We start from the raw sequence: 21,333 nt of genomic DNA on the forward strand, positions 1-21,333 counted from the left end.
TTTTTTTTTTTTTTTTTTTCTATTTTTTGACAAACAAAGCTATTGAATGGCCAAAGGCACAGGATTCCTTTTGAAAGGACTGATACTGAATGTAAATAAACAGTGAGTTATCTGTTCTCCTGTGACATTTATTTTGAAAGTCGGATTCTCTTCTGGGACTTTTATTTTGAAAGTAGTATTCTCTTCTGGGACTTTTATTTTGAAAGTAGCATTCTCTTCTGGGACTTTTATTTTGAAAGTAGTATTCTCTTCTGGGACTTTTATTTTGAAGTCTTAGAGGTTCAGTGTCTGTCTGTCAGGCGGTGTGTTTGTCATGACAGGAGCAGATTTAACATTCCTGAGATTGGGTGAGATGTGTGATTCGTGTGTTTTATAACATTTATACTGATTATGCGAGGATATCGATACATAAAGAAGGAAAGTAAAGTATTTTAATCAGGCATTATTTCCTGATTAGCAAATCATGTGTCTCGTGCGCTAACGCTAAAAGCTCATGTCACCTCTACAAACATTTAACAATTCAACTAACGTTAAGTTACTGACAGGCGATTAAATAGGCTATTTAGTATTTATACAGCCAGAGAGCAAATTAATCGTCTTACAGGATTCAGATTAGTAAATATTCAAGTTAACAGCATAGAGTTTATAAAATGTAACTTTTATGACTATCTTTTAAAATACATTACTCTTGCGTTTTATTATGCTCATTGTTTGAATATAAACATTTAATCATATATTTGCATTTTACTCTATTAGCCATCAGGCTGTTAATAATTTTGTCTGTGTCTAATATTACATCATGAGTTACTTTCACTTTTGTATTCCTGACATAACGTAATTGTAAACTGTACCATGATTGTTTTTTTACATGCTCCATGTTACTTAAAAGAAAACCATGGTATTATCATAGCACACAAAACATGGTAATGCTATATTACATATTAGTTGATGAGAAGAGTTTCCATATTAATTAACCTCAAAATCAAATTTATATGTTTTATTTCCCAGTTTCGACAGCTCTGATGTGAAAGTCTTGAAGATAAGAGTGAGTAAAAATCATTTATAAATGATAAAGCGATAATCCAAAGTAGCTTCTCCTGAATTTGCTGATGTTTCTGAAGTATTCCCAGTACAGGTGTGGAAATGGAGCAGTCAGATCGTTCTCCGCTGAAGCGTTTTGTGCTGGCCAAAAAGAAGATCGGCGAGGTTTTCGAGCAGCTCTTAGATTACGTTCAGGAGGGCTCAGAGTTTGTGAAAGGTAATCTTTGATTTGACTGAAAATATCCAATCACACAGATTCTCCACTGACTTGATTAGATCAGAAATGTGCAAATGTTGGTCTAATAGGGCAGACAGCAACAGTTGCCAAAGTAGGATTGGTGTGTTCGTTGCGAAGGGTTAACTATTGTAGTATTTGCATGTGTTTTGTTTATTCTCTTGTATTCGTCAACAGAAACCTCTAATAATGAGTCGCTGGAGAATATTGCAAACAAGAGCCAGTTGAATGACATAGAGACGTACACAAGCAAACTGTCCGACATTAAAGGGGTGTTATCTCGCAATCATATGAAGGTGGCCTTTTTCGGCAGGTGAGTTTCGTGTTTGAGCAGAAGTTCCACATGTGTTTCGCTTCAGTAAATGTTACAAACATCTTCTGTTCGTTGTTTCATCAGAACGAGCAATGGTAAGAGCACGGTCGTGAACGCCATGCTGCATGACCGCGTGCTTCCCAGCGGCATCGGTCACACCACCAACTGCTTCCTCAGCGTGGAGGGAACGGACGAGGACAAGGCCTTTCTGAAGACCGAGGGGTCCGAGGAGGAGAAGAGCATCAAGGTAAAGACAAGTGCAGGTTTTCTCCTATTCAATAAACACATAATAGATATATAGATATATGCAAAATAGAATCGCCATTGGCTAGTACATATTTTTTGTTTACTCGCCAGACTGATATACTATTTTATATGCAGTAGTCAACATTTGAAGTTCATCAAAGTTGTCCTAAGACAAGAACGGGTATTGTTCAAAATTCATGTATTACTTTGATTAAAGGGTTTGATCCACTTCAAATGTTGACTAGCTACTGTATATGCGTGTATATATGTGTGCCATCAGCTCTATTCAGACTGGACTAGTGTAACATGGAGAGGTGGGGTAAAGTAATGATTACCAGAGCTCCTCTGTGATTTTAGTCCCGTCCGAATGTGCATCTCAGTGATCATCACGGACAATGTCAGTAAAGATTACGCCGACTTTTACCTTCAGTAAAAAGGTCTGGAAAAATGACCTCAGGTGATAATAATCCCGTGCGAATAGACCCGCTGTAAATATGTACGTAAATATTTCGTCATTTCATGTTTAAAAGTAGTTTTGCGCAGTTTTTTCAAGTGTGGAGACGCTTGAAAAAGCATTCAGTAGTGTTCTAGACGCTGGGACGAGTCTGTGGCAAAACTCAAGTGTTTAACACACACCATTCAGATCAGAAAGAAGATCGACAGCACTTATCATCCCCATATACTGATTGGCTTCATCACTGTCTCCTCTCCACCAGTAAGCTGGTGTGTGGTGGGCGTTCTGGCGCAATATGGCTGCCGTCGCATCATCCAAGTGGATGCTGCACATTGGTGGTGGTTGAGGAGATTCCCCCATCTATGTAAAGCGCTTTGAGGTCTCAGAAAAAGCGCTATATAAATGTAACGAATTATTATTATTATTATTATTATTTATTATTATTAGAGGCACGAAACATCTTTTAGTGTTAGATAAGTGCCTATCCAGAAACTTGTGCTCTGCAAGTGAACGTCGTCTTGTGGTTCAATCTCAAAGAGGCACAAAATCTCTTTCTCGGACCTTCACCTGGACTGTTCCCTGCTGGTCTTCCCAGAGTCCGGCTGAAGACGCATCTTTTTCTGCAACACTTGATCCAGTAATACTAACACTTTCTCTTCTATTCTATATCTATTAATAAAAATAAAAAAAGTACATGTACTGCGTTAGATTAAACTGGGAAGGGTCATAGCACTATTGTTGTCCTATTGTCCTATATAATGCTTCTATTGTTCTAATTTGTAAAGCGTCTGCTAAATGAATAAATGTAAATGTGTGTGTATATATAATATATGATTCCACCAAATCAGCTTATCTTTGAAAAATGGCACAGCTTTTTAAATATCTGAACGTACACTCTTACATCAGTCAATCAAGCATTATATTATGATATTATGATATTATGATAATCAAGCACTATTTAATGATAGAACTTTAGTAATTATAACTAAAACTTGGTAACCATGCATGAATGCATATGTGTCATTTTAACTGAACTTAGGACTGGTGCTTAAGATATTGTTGGTCATTCAGTGTTTCTGTAAAAAAATAATAGTTATTATTAAAAGATAATAATACTACTACTAAATCTACTACTATTAACAATATACAATGCACTAAGGATTGATGAGCTGCTGGGTTTATGAATATTAATCATGCTGTCAGCGTTCGCTCGAACTGATTTCCTGAAATCAAAACAACGATGAGCGTCAGCCAATGAGATTGCTGTTTGTGTATTAGTCCCGCCCACTACTGGAGAAACCGGCATATCCACTGCTTGTTCTTAAAAGCTGAATAATTCCAAATGAACTGTTATTTTGACAGGAAATACAATAAAGAATATCATTTACATCTAACGCATCGATTCTGCGTAGCATGACTCTCTCTCTCTCTCTCTCTCTCTCTCTCTCTCTCTCTCTCTCTCTCTCTCTCTCTCTCTCTCTCTCTCTCTCTCTTTCTTTCTCTCTCTCTCTCTGTGTGTGTGTGAGAAACAGTGCTCTCAGCAAAGCGACCGCGAATCGTGTGCCTTCACACTAGACTTTACACTACGTCAAATACTTAACCCCCCCCCCCCCCCCCCAAAAAAAAAACCACAGAATTGCACATATAATAGTGTTTATAGTCATAAAACAGCCTCTTAAAGTGCATATGATGAAGGCCAGATACACTCTTTCTCTGCAGACAGTAAATCAGTTGGCTCACGCGCTACACATGGATGAGAGTTTGGATGCTGGCTGTCTCGTGAAAGTGTTCTGGCCCAAGACGAAGTGTGCCCTGCTCCGAGACGACCTGGTTCTGGTGGACAGGTACGCTTCCATGAGCCCAAGATGCTGTTGTTATGTCCCGTTGTAGCGTCGTATGAAGAGTAAAGTGTGTATGTTTGACTGTTCTTTCAGCCCTGGAACTGACGTCACCACACAGCTGGACAGCTGGATCGACAAGTTCTGTCTGGATGCGGATGTGTTTGTGTTGGTGGCCAACTCTGAATCTACACTCATGAACACGGTGGGTTAAAAACGCTGGATTATTAAACTGTCAAACATTAATCTGACTGGCATGTGGTGTCACATGGTGTGAAGTGTGTGCTAATATGGGAAAGTATGCAGAGGAGGAGGAGGCGTTGCTCAGTGTTTGGTTGCGTTCGGTTCAGAGGAATGCAGTGCTGGCTTTAGATCACGCACAGACGGAGGCATGCCTGCTATCCCAGGATGCTTCAGTTGATTTCAGGGCCTCTCTCGGGGGATTTTCATAAAGGGCAGATAAACATTATAAATGACATCTCCCCTAATGTTCAGGCGGCATTACTCATGGAAAAACATGAAGAAAACTAAATTTATATTATTTGTACCAGGGTTTTTATAAAACTAAAACCATTAAAACATTTTAGATGCTTCAAATAAAATAAACATGAACTGAAATGAACTATAAAAAACAACTAAAGTTATTATTAGGGCTGTCAAACGATTAATCGCGATTAATCGCATCCAAAATAAAAGTTTGTTTACATAATATATGTGTGTGTATGGAGTATAATTATTTTCTCTATATAAATACACACACATGCATATATATTTAAGAAAAATGTGTTATTTATATGTAAAATATTTATATATAATATAAATTATATATAATATAAATATATATACACAGTATATACATGCAAATATTTCTTAAATATATACATGCATGTGTGTGTATTTATATATAGAAAATAATTATACTCCATACACACACATGTATTATGTAAACAAACTTTTATTTTGGATGCGATTAATCGCGATTAACCGTTTGACAGCCCTAGTTATTATTTAATATTATTTATTTAAATTAGGCAGCATTTCTCAGATTTCTTTTAATTTATCTTGATGTACTAAATAATTCAAACTGAAATAAAAACTTCAAACTGAAATAAAAACTATGTAAACCTGTTAAAAAACAAAAACTATAAAAATGGCAAAAAGGCCTTTTTAATTAAAGATTAAAATGTAAACAATGTAACCGTGTATGACCTGAAACATTTATGGTGGCATACTGTAAACATATGGAGGCGTTTAACTAAATTATATAAGATCAAAAGTATAATGAAATGTAAGCATAGATAAGTAAAATTCACATCAAAGAATGTGAAACATGAAATGAAATACACTTTGAAATAAAATGTTGAGGATAACATGAATAAAATAGCATTTAATTTTGTATTTTACATCCCTTTTCATTTTACATTAACAAAATGTATTTAACGCCTTTTTTCTTCTTTCATAATTTAGTCTGTTACATCCCTATATATATATATATATATATATATATATATATATATATATATATATATATATATATATATATATATATAATTATTCCCATCTGAGATAGCCAATGTTTTGGATATATATTTTTTCTCATTATTTTCAGGTGTTCCTGTAGTTCTGTGTTCAAGTGCACATTCTTCATGTTTCCGACTGATTTAATGCAGTATTTTATTGCTGCTCAACAGCTGATTTGATAAGAGTGAACACATGTGTTGTCTTTACACTGCCAGTGGGTGTGGGTGTGTGTGTGTGTGTGTGTGTGTGTGTGTTTGTCCTTTACAGTGTTTCCATCAAATGACCACTAGTGAACTCAACCTCATCAACCTCTTTGTTATTTCTTTTTAAAGGAGAAGCATTTCTTCCACAAGGTCAACGAACGCCTCTCAAAGCCCAACATCTTCATCCTGAACAATCGCTGGGATGCTTCTGCTAACGAACCGGAGTACATGGAGGACGTGAGTTTATGTGGATCACTACGGATGTTCCCGAAGCAAAATGAAATGTGTCTCTGTCTCGGATATGTCACTGATGTGGGGTTGTGTTAACGGTCTCAGGTGCGTAAGCAGCACACGGACAGGTGTGTGAACTTCCTGGTGGAGGAGCTGAAGGTCGTGGATCGAGCACAGGCGCCTAACCGTATTTTCTTCGTGTCGGCGAAGGAGGTGCTGAACTCGCGGATGCAGCGGGCGCAGGGTATGCCAGAGACTGGTAAGAGTGGGATCTTAAAGGGGGATCACGTGGCAGAGCCAGATACTCACTGCCCGCATGACATCTAGTGGATGGGAATCATAGATTTGGGTATTTAAAAAAATGATCTGTCATGGCATTTTTTTGTATTGTATTGTATTATTAACAGACATGGGAGACACACATCACTTTTGACATGATAGTCTATGTGCCAAAACGCCAGCTTTAGAGCCTTTCATGACAGTCACAGTGCTGGAAATTTCAGTCTTCACACTTTCACCTGCTGCAATCTGTAGTGAATTACATACGTGATTTTGATCAACTGAAGCTATTTTTTTGTTTGTTTTGTTTTTTTTTCTGACCAAAAATTATTTCAAATATATGGAAATTGTTGATCAATTTGAAAATGTATTTATTTGAAACCTCAAATATATGTTACACAATGTAAAATAAGGGGACAAGAAAATAGATATCCAGTCTTAAAAAAAACGTTTTAAGTAAAAAAAATGTATATATATATATATATATATATATATATATATATATATATACATATATAATTTTTATTTTTATTTATTTATTTATTTTTTACCTAAAACGTTTTTTATATATATATTTATATTTAAATATTTATATATATATTTATTTATTTATTTATTTTTGGTCAATAAATATATTTATATAGAAAATATTTTTTAGAAATTGTATGAGGAAATACAAGTGACTAAAACATGTTAAAAAAAAAACATATATATTTTAAGATTGATACCAGGTATATATTTTTGGTCAGTCTTCTACTCTATGTAACTTTTGTCCCTCTAGTGCAGTGGTTTTCAAACTTTTTCAAGAGCGACCCTTTTTTTTTTTTTTTAAATTGACGCGACCCATAGGCCTATATAGGCCTATTCTTAAGCCTTTTGTTAACAACCGCTTTTGATGATGCACGTGCAGTGGCTTATCCGTGACGCGATCGTAACGCAAAGTTGATTCTGCACTCTTTTGATCTAGCTAAAGCTACAGGGATGCTAATGAACCGGTAAACCATTAACCATTGTAAGAATTTTAACCAATTAATAGCCTACTATCGTTTGCTGTATGCTTAAAAAATTCACTAAAAATATTCCACAACAAATCCTTTAAATTTAATGATATTCAGAACAGAACAAGAATGAAAAAATATATATATCTATAAACAAGCCAAAGCGAAATAATTTAAAGCGAAAGTGAAAGTAAGCGGCGTTGGGCTCACGTAACTCTCTCATTCGAATACATTTTTTTCCATATTCGCGATTTATTTGGATGCTAAACTATTATTTATTATAGGCTTATAAGAAAAAATGAAAATGATTATCCCCCCAAATTTTAAATATTTATTAGGCTTCAAAAAATATAAAAACTTTTAATTTAAGTGAACTTAAAACAAACCTTACATAAACCCATTATAAATGTCATATTTACCTGTGCCTTTCCTGTCTAACAGGTGTGAAATATACAAAAAAATGAATAAGATTATCAAAACATTCTGCACTGCATAAATTATAAACTAAATATAGATAAATCCTTATTAAAGCTACAAGCATTCTTTAGTCAAGAGCAGTTAGTAATTTTCTCCGAGAATTAGCTGCTGCCACTTTAGGACCAGCCACAGCTGACGATCTCACGCATCCCATTCTCTCACTACTCTTTACTTTAATGTAAGATTTTATTTAACTCATTTAAGACTGTTATTGTGAGGATACTCGACAAAACGGACATGGCATACATGTGTGTTGTTCGTTCTAGCGCGAAAGAGAACTTGATACTGGCGCGCGTCTATCTGTGGGTCGTGTGTGTGTGTGTGTCAGGAGGACATTCACTGACAGCGCGTTCTCTTTTGTCTTGTCGCGCATGAAAAAGCATTTGCATGAATAAGAGCGGGATCATATAACGATAGTTACTGTTGTTGTTTCTGGCGTTTCATCGCCTGTGCCGCAAACGCGATACCACGGAGGAGCAGGACCGAGCCTATGTCGATGCGTCCGCGTCCGGGAACATCGCGTGCACACTATATAAACAAATTATAGCAAACGGGATTTTGGATTTTGAAAAGTGGGGAGGACATGTCCCCCCTGTCCCCATAGGAAATTACGCTCGTGGGCTTCTTTGTACTTCACTCGCGTTCCAATATCGATCCCTCTTCAGAAAATCACCCTCTTCACATGCGCAAAAATGTGCTTGGAAACATCACAGTGGAGCGGTGCTTACGCTGAATGGCACGAACTGTAGGCTATCGACTATTTAAACAGAGCAGTGTAATTTTTATGTGAGGTTGACTATTTTATTTTTATAAATGAACCGGCTGCGATGTCAAGATTGCAATGCTGGAATGCGTGTGAGGCGCCACCGGCACGATGGAATCATTTAAATATACTCCGTTATTTTGTTCAGGACATCATTCGAAACTGCAAAGTATTTATTTATATTTGTGTACACTCGCAATAAAACACAACATTGTGCTTTTGTAAAATAAAGAAAACAAACAAACTGCGGTCTCGGTTTCCTTTCCGTCAACTTGTTTGTGAGGCGCCGCGCCAAACGAACCAAACTCAGCAGCATGCTGTCAGTTTTTTCTTTCGTTTTATTAATCTATTAATTGTTTAAATAGCCATATTGCGTGTGTTTCTTTTATATAGGCCTATAGACTATGGTTTTATGAAAACAAATTTTGTTTTTTAATTTAATTATATTTTCCTTAAATCATCCTGGCGACCCATTTTTTAAGTCTCGCGACCCACCCGAGGGTCGCGACCCAGGGTTTGAAAACCACTGCTCTAGTGGCTAAAAAACTAAACTGCATGCATTTTGCGGAAGAACATTGTTTTGATTGTGCTTTGGCTCTGAATGTCTGTGTGGATGAATGAGCCTTCAAAATAGATGATGCTTTACAATGAACACAATACATATGGCAACTTTTCTGTTCAATAAAACTCTTACTCTCCTGTTGAGTAATAAAACACCATCATTTCCACGTCGCTTTTACAACATTTCAGATCCCTCACTTCTCCATCTCCTAAAGCCAAGCCGATGTTGATTCTTGTTTTATGACGAGCTCTGTCTCGCTCTCTTTTCTCCAGCAGACTTTCCCCTGTTCTCTCTCTCACACACACACACACACACACACACACACACACACACACACTCGATCTGATGTTGATTCTTGTTTTATGACGAGCTCTGTCTCGCTCTCTTTTCTCCAGCAGACTCTCCTCTGTTCACACACACACACACACACACACACACACACACACACACACACACACACACACACACACACACACACACACACACACACACACACACACACTCGATCTGATGTTGATTCTTGTTTTATGACGAGCTCTGTCTCGCTCTCTTTTCTCCAGCAGACTTTCCCCTGTTCTCTCTCTCTCACACACACACACACACACACACACACACACTCGATCTGATGTTGATTCTTGTTTTATGACGAGCTCTGTCTCGCTCTCTTTTCTCCAGCAGACTCTCCTCTGTTCAGCGTTTGTTTTGAACGGGTGATTCTCCGGAGGTTGGAGATTTAGCGGCTTCATGTCAACCATAATTTTAAAAATAAATTATTACATGGTACCTTTAATATATCCGCAAATATATTTTTCTGTTGTATGAGATAAAAAGAAAAACATACTCGCACTGCAAGCATTTTCAAACAGTACATGACTGGCTCTGAAATATTTGTGATTTACTAATCACTGAAGATCACAAAAGCCACATTTGCAAACTGGCCATTCAGACTGACTGTGACTGTGACACGTGGTTGAACTGTTGGTCATAGTGTCCGTTCCTACTGTGGGTTCCCCTGACGCTATTGGTGGGTTGCACTGTAGTGCTACAAGGTCCAAGTGTGTTCCCTATGAGTTACTCTGTTAAACCTGGAAGTGTGTTTAGAGCTTGATAAAGATGCTTGTGTGTGTTCACAGGTGGCGCTCTCGCTGAGGGGTTTCAGGAACGACTGAAGGAGTTCCAGAAGTTTGAGAGATTGTTCGAGGCAAGTAGGAGCAGATATTGCGTTTGCTAGATAGGAGAGCTCTGGCTGTTTTAGGTTACATGATAACACAAAAACAAGACTAACACCTGTTATAGCCAGATGTGACGCAATGCTGCGATATAGAGTTTTTGTTCTAACTAGCGATTCACGACGAGCAACATGAGATTATATTTTCGACACACAACATTTTAAACGTAACATCTGCGTCTGCAAACAATATATGCATACATAGATCGCTTAGATCCTCATAAAACTTGTTCAAAATAGTTTATTGTAGAATAAGACACAATTTTTATGTTGTCTATTCGCTGTCATCATCCTCCTGTCACTGTCGCTGGTTTGTGTTAAGAAAAAACAAGCGTGTTGTGATGTTTAACGAGCGTTCAAGTACTCGATGGCTTCCGACAGTGCCGACTAGTGGTTGAAGTAGTCGACTACCCGCAAGCCCTAATGCAAAGAATAACGATAATCTCAGGTACTGATTATGCGCATTATTTAATGTTAAAATAATTAAATGTGCGTTTGAATATCATTTTGTGTTACCTGTTTATGTATTTATCCATTCTGTTGTGAGAGCAGTGTGTTTGCAGAAAGACTCCGCCCACACACTCTTCTGATTGGCTGTGATTCTTGATTGATTTGGTTGCGAGTGCACTGCGTTTGCAGAGAGACTCCGCCCACACACTCTTCTGATTGGCTGTGATTTTTTTTTTTTTTATTGACTTTGTCATGTCTCGTAGTTGAAATTAAATTTGTATTTGATAGCTTAGCAATGCAATCTACGATGGAAATTCTATCTCTACTGATTATTTAGTTGCTTTAGCGTTAGTTGCATTAGAACATGTGAACAGATTTGGATGATTAACTCATGTTTACAGTAAGCAGTGGGTGAAACAGTTTACAGATAATCTCAGTCCAGGTCAGATGATACCTGTTTGAAGACTTCGGTGTGTGTCAGATAAAGAACCATCATCAATCAAATGTGCGATAGAAAAAATGTAAGTGCTAAATGTGCAATCCCTATATGCCTTATTTTAGCTAGAACCATTGCATCACTAGAGATTTGTTAACCAGCACTAGTTATTTAAGAGAGTCCAGCTCTTCACACAGAGACTACAGGATAATGAATATCACAAACACACTTCAAAATTAAAGTTATATTGTTAATAATGGAAATGAAGCCTATTATTAGGAACATTGAGATGTAAAACATCATAACAGTCCTAAAATGTGCTTTATTTTCTATTAAAAAAAAAAAAAATCTTATTTTTTACATCAATTTTGGGATGATGTTCTTGATAGTCACAATCTACATTTACATATTAATTCTTCATATTGATATTACATTTTAAGACGACTTCTAGAGAAGCTCACTTCTTCTTTTGATATGATTGCGTGCAGTCAGTGTTTATCCTGGTGAAGTTTAGTCTGTCTCTCCACTGTGAGCGTCTCTGTGCACATGTAATCTTCAATCTGTGTCGTCATTGCTGAAGTCTAGATTTACTGAGGCGAGGACATTTGTTTCTTTAGTTCAGTTTGAATTTCTGTTTCACCCTCTTCTTTCTGTTCGTTCGGTGTGGATGGAGTTATTTTACAGTATATTTCAGTTTTTTTGTGTTGAAACAAATATACTTTTGTTGATATTATTTTTTTGAAGAATCCCAGAAATACAGTGATCAAAAAAAGAATCTGACACCACATTTAAATCTAGGACTTTACTTTATTTAATTACATTATTATCTGAATCCGGTTTGAACAACAAAAAATTTTCAGTGCATGTCTGTGTGAGTGCAAGCTCTTGAAGCTCCGCCCCCTGTGCCGGGAGCAGCAGCTCATTTGCATTTAAAGGAACAGACACAAAACAGTGCGTTTTTTGCTCACCCTCAAAAATTGACAATTTTAACATGCTATATAAAAATATCCGTGGGGTATTTTGAGCTAAACCTTCACATACACACTCTGTGGACATCAGAGACTTATTTTACATCTTGTGAAAAGGGCATTATACCACCCCTTTTAGGGGACTAGTCAAATGGTAAATAAAAAATGTGGTGCTCTGAGACTTTTTGACCTTACTGTAATTCCTTTGGGACAACGGTTGTTTTCATGTCTTTTGCGTTCATTGCATTGTTTTATTGATGGTTTACTTTTATGTTCATGCTGCTGTGAGATGAATTGGAGAGTCGTTGACGTATAGGGTTTAGATTTGCTGCAGTTTTTGATTTTAATTTCTGACGATTTAGTTTAAGGCTGCAGCAGGTTTGAACCTTTAACCCTTTAAAGTCATAAAGTCGGCTCCTGTCACAGTAGCGTGTGTGTGTGTGTGCATGACCTCGCAGGAGTGTATCTCGCATTCAGCAGTGAAAACAAAGTTTGAGCACCACACAATCAGAGCAAAGCAGATCACTGAAACGGTCAAAGACATCATGGATCAAATCAACATCGCCGCCGCGGACAAGAGGTGCGTCCTGTTCTTCTGTCTTCTTTTCTTTTTATTTTGTCACAGGAATAATGTACCAGAAGGCCCGGTAATCTACAGCAAGAGATCAGATTATTTTGGAGCGATTCGTCTCTGAAATGAGTTAAAAAAAATTGATAAAGTCCAGTGTTGATAAAATATCTCAAGTGTTGGTATAAAATTTTCATATCACGATAACTGATTAAGCTTTTATCACGGTATTGAATTAAGTTGCAAAACTTAAGCATTGTCCTCCTAACAGGCCTAATAACTTTTTGTTCTTATAACAAAAAAAAACTTTGAACCAGGGTTATCATCGTTAAATAAAACTATTAAAACATTTTTGTTTGAAATAAAGCTGAAAAAAAATAAAGTATAAATATTATTTGAAAAACTTTAAATGAAATTCAGAAATTTTGAATTGAGTTTGAGATTTGAGGCAAAATTTCTGAATTTCATTTAGTTTAATTTTTTCAACTAATATTTATATTTTATTTTATTTCAGCTTTATTTCAAACAAAAATGTTTTAATAGTTTTATTTAACGATGATAACCCTGGTTCAAAGAACAAAAAGTTATTAGGCCTGTTACGAGGACAACGCTTACGTTTAAATAAACTGAAATAAGTTTAGGTTAAGGCACTAAGATTATTAACTGGAAATAAATAAATAACTAAAACTAAAAAATAAATTTAACCTAATTAGCAATCACCATGGTATAAGTACCATTATACCATGGTCCGTCTGAATACTCAATTCTGATTGGCTGGAATAAACTGTTTAATGCACAGGTAGTTCCAAGTCTGTTTAATATATTAAATTAAATTTAAATAAATGTAATCTAACACACTACTTTATCTCATGTGTGATTCAAAGCAGGCAGAATGCTGGATCTAACAAGCCGTACCACTTCGTGGAGGCAAACACCCTTCGCATTGCATCTGGCATTTCTTTGCCTCCAAGTTGTGCATTAAAATTGTTTAATGCACAGCTAGCCGTGGGTTATCCCTCACATGTCTAATCTCAAAGCTTCATTGTCATCGCTCATGTAGTCACACGTGTTGTGTCTGATCGCAGGGTCGTCTCTCTGGAGGACAGAGAGTATCTAATTGACCGACTGGATTTTGTCCGCAATCAACTAAACCTGCTCATCCAGGACATCAAGAAAAAAATCGAGGCCATCACAAAGGAGGTAGAAAACAAGGTAAACCAGAGGAATCCAATAACTGTTCACCTTGATGATATAACTACCTTTAACAACATGCATTTACATTCCTAAGCAGGAATTCTGATTTTAAACATCAGATTTTCATTTGATTAATTCCAATTGTGTCATAATAACTATCAACAATCTTAAATTTCAAGTTGTTGTTAGTAAGTCTTGCTGTCATGTGACCCACTGCTGTTTATGTGTAATCTGACCAGTCTTTCGACTTAGAATCCACAGCAGATTTAATGTTGTGTGAACGTCTTCCTGTGTTTGTGTGTCTCAGGTGTCGAATGCCATGGCAGAGGAGATCTGCCGTCTTTCTGTGCTCATAGACGAGTTTCATTCGGATTTTCACCCATCACAAAATGTGCTTAAAATCTACAAATCTGTGAGTTCGCCCTCGCCCCTTCAAAGTCAAAATCAGAATAGACATTTATCAACGGTTACATGTTTTGTAAATGGATGAGCAGAGTTGACCTGTGATTTTCACCTGTATTTTCAGGATCTTCTCAGCCATATTGAGCAGGGCATGGGCAAGAATCTGGCCTTCCGCTGTTCCGATGCTGTAAACGACTCTGTGCAGTCCTCTCAGAAAGACATGATCGGTATGTGAGAACACCAGGTCCCGGACAGACACAGTGACCTGTGTTTGATATTTAAACGGCAGTAGGTGACAGTCCTATTAATAGATAATGCCTGATAACCGGTGAAGTGTTGCTTATTTAGTTCTTTACAAACATTAGTGTGTTATCTGGCTCTCTGGAATACTTCATTATGGTTGCTCAGTGGTGCCAATCTACTGTAACCACGCTAAACAGTAGTGAGTAAAATCTATATTGAATCATTTTAAATAATAGTCTTTTCTTCCTGTGATGGGGCAGTCGAGACAAGCTACAAGAGTTTACTTTGAATGAGATGCCAGATACAGTAACCAAAATACCAATAATAACCAGGAAAAAAAAGCATGCATAATGCAGGACTTTTAATTATGAATATGCCAAAATACACCAGGACTCTTATTTTGAAATTTATATCCATTACTATTCCCAGCTGCTCATTCAAAAAAGATTAGATAAAATATGCACTCAGCATATAATATAAATCCCGTAAAGTAAACATTGTCATAATTCATCAACAATTGATCATAAGCAATCTATTAGAATAAATGAATAGTATTCATTGATTGCAAACTACTCTGAAAGTGCGAGCCTGTAGATCGTGCAGCAGTGTATTTTGGCATGTTCACAATTAAAAGTCCTGCATTATGCATACTTTTTTCCCCTGGTTATTTTTGGTATTTTGGTTACTGTATCTGGCATCTTATTCAAAGTAAACTCTTGTAGCTTGTCTCGACTGCTCGACTTTACCTTGAAGTGTGCACCGGCCATATTTATTTAAAGGACAAGTTCGGTATTTTACACTTAAAGCCCTGTTTACAGATCATTTCTGATGAAATAGAACGGTTAAGATTAAAATTTGGACACATGCTGCTGTCCCGAGAATTTTAGGTTTCTTTCGCTTCTCCCCCCCACCTACAGAATGGTTGCCTATGGGCACTGGAACAATCCTTCCTAAAAACGCATTAAACTTTCGTTTACAAAGACGTGAAACTCACCGAGTGGTCAGGGGTGTTCACTGGTATGCTCACACAAAAATCGCTGCAAAAGATGCTTTCCAACAGGTTTTATCGTAGTGAGAAGCGAAAGAAACCTAAAATTCTCGGGACAGCAGCATGTGTCCAAATTTTAATCTTAACCGTTCTATTTCATCAGAAATTATCTGTAAACAGGGCTTTAAGTGTAAAATACCGAACCTGTCCTTTAATGAAATTATAGCCTTTTTTATTTGCACACATGCTTCTTAATGCATCTTACAGTTCGTTTACATCTATTTTGTCGCAAATTAAATGCTCACACACTGTCGAGCCCTGCGTTATCCCTCATGTATGTAGCGGTTCCCTGAAGATGCTCATGGTATGAGTATGATAAATGAGCGAGTTCAGTAATCTACCTGCCTATTCTCTCTCCAGAGTGTCTGAAGCCTCTGCTGCCCTCCGCTGTGCAGAACCAGCTCCACATGCTCATTCCCTGCAGGAAGTTTGAGCTCAGCTACGACCTGAACTGCGCCACTCTCTGCTCAGACTTCCAGGAAAACATTGAGTTCCAGTTCTCTTTGGGCTGGACCGCCCTGGTCCACCGTTTCCTCGGTCCTGTCAACGGCAGACGTGCCTTGATGCTGGTGGATCAGAAATTGCAGGTACAGTTAAACCAAACATTATTCAGACACCAGATATCAGTTTTGATTTTTTTTTTTTTTACTAGTGCGTGCAGGACACTATAGTTATTTTATGCAAGTAAGGATAGCAAAATAAAGTAAACTGCAACATATACCAAAATATTCTTCATATAGTGACTACCAGTAAAAAAAATTAAAATTTGGGGCCAAAAATTATTCAGACACTTTGAGCTGATCATGTTTTTCTGAAGTGTTTTTTCTTTAATGCTAATGCTCTTTTTACACACAGACTGATCAAAATTAAGCATTGCTTTGTAGTTGGTTGAGCTAAATTGGTATTATCTAATTGTGTAGTTAAATTTAACAGCTGACAGATATTCAACATAATTCATGTGTGAGACAGTCTAACAGAAGGACGGACAAAACCAGTGAAATGTCATATTTTATTACCATTTTCTAAACTGTAGCGAATAAACTGATAATGTGAGAAATGTTGAAATAAATTTTGGTTTGACTGTACATGCATCAGCTAAAGTGAAATCTGCGTTACCATTGGTGTACAATGAGATGCTTTTTGATTTGTTTTTAGTCTAAAATGCAAGTGAAACAGACTCTATTTAAATTTTTAATGGTCTATTATATTGTTTTTTAAGCTGACGGCACCACTCACCCCTTCAGCACCAGCGGTGGTTCAGTCTCAGATCCCCAGAGCTCCTGGAGGTCAAGGTCAGATTCAGGCTTCAATGGCGCAGGAGGAACTCATGATGTCAATGGTGAACAACCTGGCCTCTCTCACCTCGCGCACATCTATGAGCGTGGTCATCGTCGGAGGAGTGGTGAGAATTATCCCAGTGCTTCCTTGTTAATGCTTTACAGAATTCCCTATATTTTATATATGCGACCCTGGATCACGTCACCAGTCATGAGTCGCACGGCTATATCTGTGGCAATAGCCAACAATACATTGTATGGGTCAAAATTATCGATTTTTCTTTTATGGCAAAAATCATGAGGATATTAAGTAAAGATCATGTTCCATGAAGATATTTAGTAAATTTCCTACCGTAAATATATAAAACATGTATTTCTGTGAGTGAATGGAGCACAATCGTGAACATAAATGCACAACTTTAAAGGAGATTTTCTCAATGTTTCGATTTTTTTGCACCCTCAGATTCCAGATTTACAATAGTTGTATCTCGACCAAATATTGTCCTATCCTAACACACCACACACCAATGGAACGTTTATTTATTCAGCTTTCAGATGATGTATAAATCTCAGTTTAAACAAATTGACCCATGTGACTGGTTTTGTAGCCCAGGGTCACATATGTGGTTGGTCAGTTTGTGTGACTGTCAGAAGAGTTTTTTGGCCAAAAGAGTTTTTTGGTTTTTAAGCTGAAACGTGGCCCAGCTTTCAAAAGTCAAAAGATGTGATCATATTAGTGAAATTTCATCACAAAAAAAAGCGATCTATGAAGCACAGTTCTCAAAGATATCACTTTCGAACCAAGCAGCTTTCTTTTGTCATATTTAAATATAATTTTTTTTGTTATATATAAATATTTCATCCTCATGAGAAATTCCCAATCACTTCGATTCCTATTGAAATGACTGAATTTTACCCATGAAAATGCAAATGTGACGCACCTTAAGACACCCAATATCTGAATTGTAATGTGTTTGAATCATAAATTGAGATACTTGTCATTATTAGTAGCTGTAGTGTAAAAGTTTAGTCACCTTAGTGAAACTTCGGCAAAATTTTGCAGGTAAAAAAGGTAAATTGTGTGCAGATCTTACAAATCAAGCATTTGATATGTTCCCGAAACCTGCGTAGGGAATTTTTTTGGCCTCGTGAAATTCCCAATTGTGTGAATTCCTATTGAAATGACTGGATTTTGGCCGCAAAATTAAATGTGAACTTGACTTTCCTGGGTGGAAATGAATGCATTGAAGTTCATCTCGATACCTTTTGTTTAGGTGTGGCGAACAGTCGGCTGGCGTCTGATCGCTCTCTCCATGAGTCTCTATGGCTTGCTGTACCTGTTTGAGAAACTCACCTGGACAACCAAAGCCAAGGAAAGAGCCCTGAAGAGACAGTTTGTGGAATACGCCACCGAGAAACTTCAAATGATCATCAGTTTCACCAGCTCAAACTGCAGCCACCAAGTGCAACAGTAGGAGTTCATCTGGATATTCACACCCGAGTCCATTTGAAATTAGAGTTTAGTCCGTGAGGAAGCTGTTTGATTTCACTTCGGGTGAAATTAATGTCTGGGTTATGGTGTTCATGTAGACAATGCAGTTAACAAGTTGTTTGAGATTAATATGGCTTCATGTGCATAAGTGAACTACTATTGATGACATATCATTTGCTGGTAATAGTATAGCAGTATAATCAATTTTTCATTGCTGCTCAGAAATTGAGTTCATTGCAAGTTTTTTTAATTGTGCTTTAAGTGCTTTTTTGTGCATGCAAATAGAAAATAATTTAGTTCCTGCATGTTAAAGTGTTCTTGTTTGTCGGATACAGGGAAATTGCCAGCACATTCGCCCGACTCTGCCAGCAAGTTGACATCACCCAGAAGGACCTGGAGAATGAAATCCAACGCCTCACTGACAAGATCCAGAAGCTGGAAACAGTACAGAACCGATCTAAAGTGCTCAGGTCAGCCCACAGATCTTGAAACAGTATTTGAGATATCACTGAGCATGTTTACATACACGCCAGAACACTGATAACTCCCAAAATATGCTTATTGAATTAACCCGTTGTCCCAGTTTACATGTAATACAATAACTTGACAATGCAAGTAAAGCGCGTTTACAAGACTTAATTAAAAAAATCAGGCCTCGGTAGTGATGTCCATTTGTTTTATGTGAGATGTGATGTTGAAGAGGACCTATTATCAGTCTTGATTTTGTTTTCAGGCTCTAATAAAATTGTTTTTCATGCTTAAATGTTCAAAAACACATTATTCTCCTCATATTCTCCATTGTTGCGGCTCCTCTCTTCCCAGTCTGTCAGTAACGCTCTGTTTAGTTCCTGTCTCTATGAAGCCCCTCCTTCTGAAAAGCACACTGTGCTCTGATTGGTCGGCTGGAGCAGTGTGTTGTGATTGGTCAAGTGCTTCGAGTGCGTTTGGGGAAATGTCCCGCCCCTTTCCATAACCGCCAGTTTAACACACTACTAACTAACTCAACCAGGCCCCGCCCCTTTATTCTGCATATGGATTATTTAAATGAGGAATATTATGACGTGTTCGTTCCCGGAAGAAACTCAAGACTACAATGGAGGCGTTTCAGCGAGTTCAGAAACACTGACACTGATATAGAGAAGAACTAATAGCTTTTTCATGCTTAAACACCAACATTACACTAAAGAAAGATAAACATGTAACAAAATAGGCCCTCTTTAAAAATGCATCTTGAGACTTCTGTATTCTGTTGTGCTTTAAGTTTCATCTTAGAAAAGTTTTCCACATCTGTAATATTGGTTATTTTGGGCTGTTTGTAATTATAGATATGTTTACTTTCTGACAGACATAAAGCCACAGCTCTGGAAAAGCAGTTGGAGGATTTCAGCTCCCAGTATCTGCGTCCTCAGCCCTGAATCCGAGTTCACACGGACGCTCAGCTCCTCTCAGAGAGTGACGTAGCTCGTGAAGACTGTACGCCCTGCTGTTTTGGGAATTCTCAGCTCAACAGATGTTGCAAGGAATGTGGAGGGGAAAAATGTTACTTTTAGTTTAACTGTAAGATTAAAGCTGGCTCAGTGCGGTATTTTGGTTGAAGTTTTTCTGTACAGAGATCGTCTTACTTGAAACTAAAAAACACTATTTTGTAAACTGTGAAGCAAAACATGAGGACGTGATGGAATTTTGCAATAGAGGTTCTGTAAAACTTTTTTCCTAGAACAAACTTACTTATACCAAGCCTTTTTCACCGAGCCTTTTTCTTCCGAAACAGAGTTCATGCCATCAGACAAGGAAATCCGATTTTGTAGATTTGCCTTTTGATCACAAAGCCTATTTTCTATACGTTCCTTGGTAGTAGTTTCAATGAATCTAAGTCGGTATTAAAATTCTCTTCATGAATTTCCTGTTGTTTCTAAATATGTACAATAATGTAATCCAATGTAAAAGCTCCTCATATGTAATAAATATAATAGAATATTACTAAATTGTTCTATGCATTTCATTACTGTGGGAAACCAAACTCGGACATTTTGATGTTTATCAATCCCAAAGAAAAAAAAATCTACATATTGAGATGTAAGGTTTAATTAATAGATGAAATATCTGTATAATCAATGCATAAGCATAATGGGCGGGTCCAAGCCTGTCAGCTCCGCCCACTGTGTTGAATAGAACCACCCATTTATTATACAACATTTTATATATTAAAGTACTGTTGTTTCATTGATTTTAATATAATCACAAAAATTATTACAACATTATAATCCTTAAATAAAAAAAGTGTTTTCGGATAATGCTTGATGAATGATGAATGTTTGATTGACATCTGTTTTAGGCAATTAGCGTGTTATCAGCCATTTTGCACCTGTGTGTTCGTGTGTGTTCGCCCATTCAGTTAATTTGCAGAAAATGTTAGAAAAACACCATGGATATTCAAAATTCTATTAAAAAATACTTTTTTTAAAAAAAAAACTCATAACTCCCGTCCATCAGCAACTTCGGCTCATTCTGTAACTAACAGGTAAGTCGTTTTGTTAAGCAGATATCTTTTTGTGTGTGTTATTTTGTATGGGGTGGGAGGATTGTGTCAGGGCATTATAGTGACTTGACGCGAGAGATTCTTTCTGCACCTATTGTTCAAATTTTATAGTTCGAGTATAGTAATCCCCAACGATATAATACTTGGGCCTATTGTGAATAAATTTCGATGATGTTGACACTGGACATGATACGCTTTTTCGACATTATTCGTGGCGGAGACATGGTAGGTTTGCTGTAAGCGTGTTTTACTCTATGGTTTTACTACGGTTTATATTAAAGGTGAAATGGCAATATTGTATCGTTTATTATAAACCTTGTGTCAAGT

The 21,333-nt window shown here is 37.0% G+C and overlaps 1 protein-coding gene across 2 annotated transcripts; it reads left to right on the forward strand.

Moving 5' to 3' along the window:
• The first annotated feature begins 270 nt into the window (after positions 1-270).
• mfn1b (mitofusin 1b) lies at positions 271-20,295 on the forward strand. 2 transcript variants are annotated; one of them, XM_079857808.1, is made up of 19 exons: positions 271-347; positions 1,009-1,045; positions 1,122-1,258; positions 1,454-1,589; positions 1,674-1,836; positions 4,009-4,133; positions 4,224-4,332; positions 5,981-6,088; positions 6,188-6,341; positions 10,295-10,362; positions 12,702-12,823; positions 13,897-14,023; positions 14,313-14,417; positions 14,532-14,634; positions 16,059-16,285; positions 16,918-17,100; positions 18,250-18,446; positions 18,803-18,937; positions 19,813-20,295. In XM_079857808.1, the coding sequence occupies exons 3-19, from the start codon at positions 1,144-1,146 to the stop codon at positions 19,880-19,882; spliced, it is 2,247 nt and encodes a 748-aa protein (XP_079713934.1). In that variant the 5' UTR covers positions 271-347; positions 1,009-1,045; positions 1,122-1,143; the 3' UTR covers positions 19,883-20,295. The 2 variants fall into 2 exon arrangements, with proteins under 2 accessions (XP_079713934.1, XP_079713935.1); XM_079857809.1 differs by having other exon boundaries at positions 6,188-6,326.
• Positions 20,296-21,333: the final 1,038 nt, after the last annotated feature.

This window comes from Squalius cephalus (genome assembly GCF_949319135.1).
Source record: "Squalius cephalus genome assembly, chromosome: 22".
Lineage (NCBI taxonomy): Eukaryota > Metazoa > Chordata > Actinopteri > Cypriniformes > Leuciscidae > Squalius > Squalius cephalus.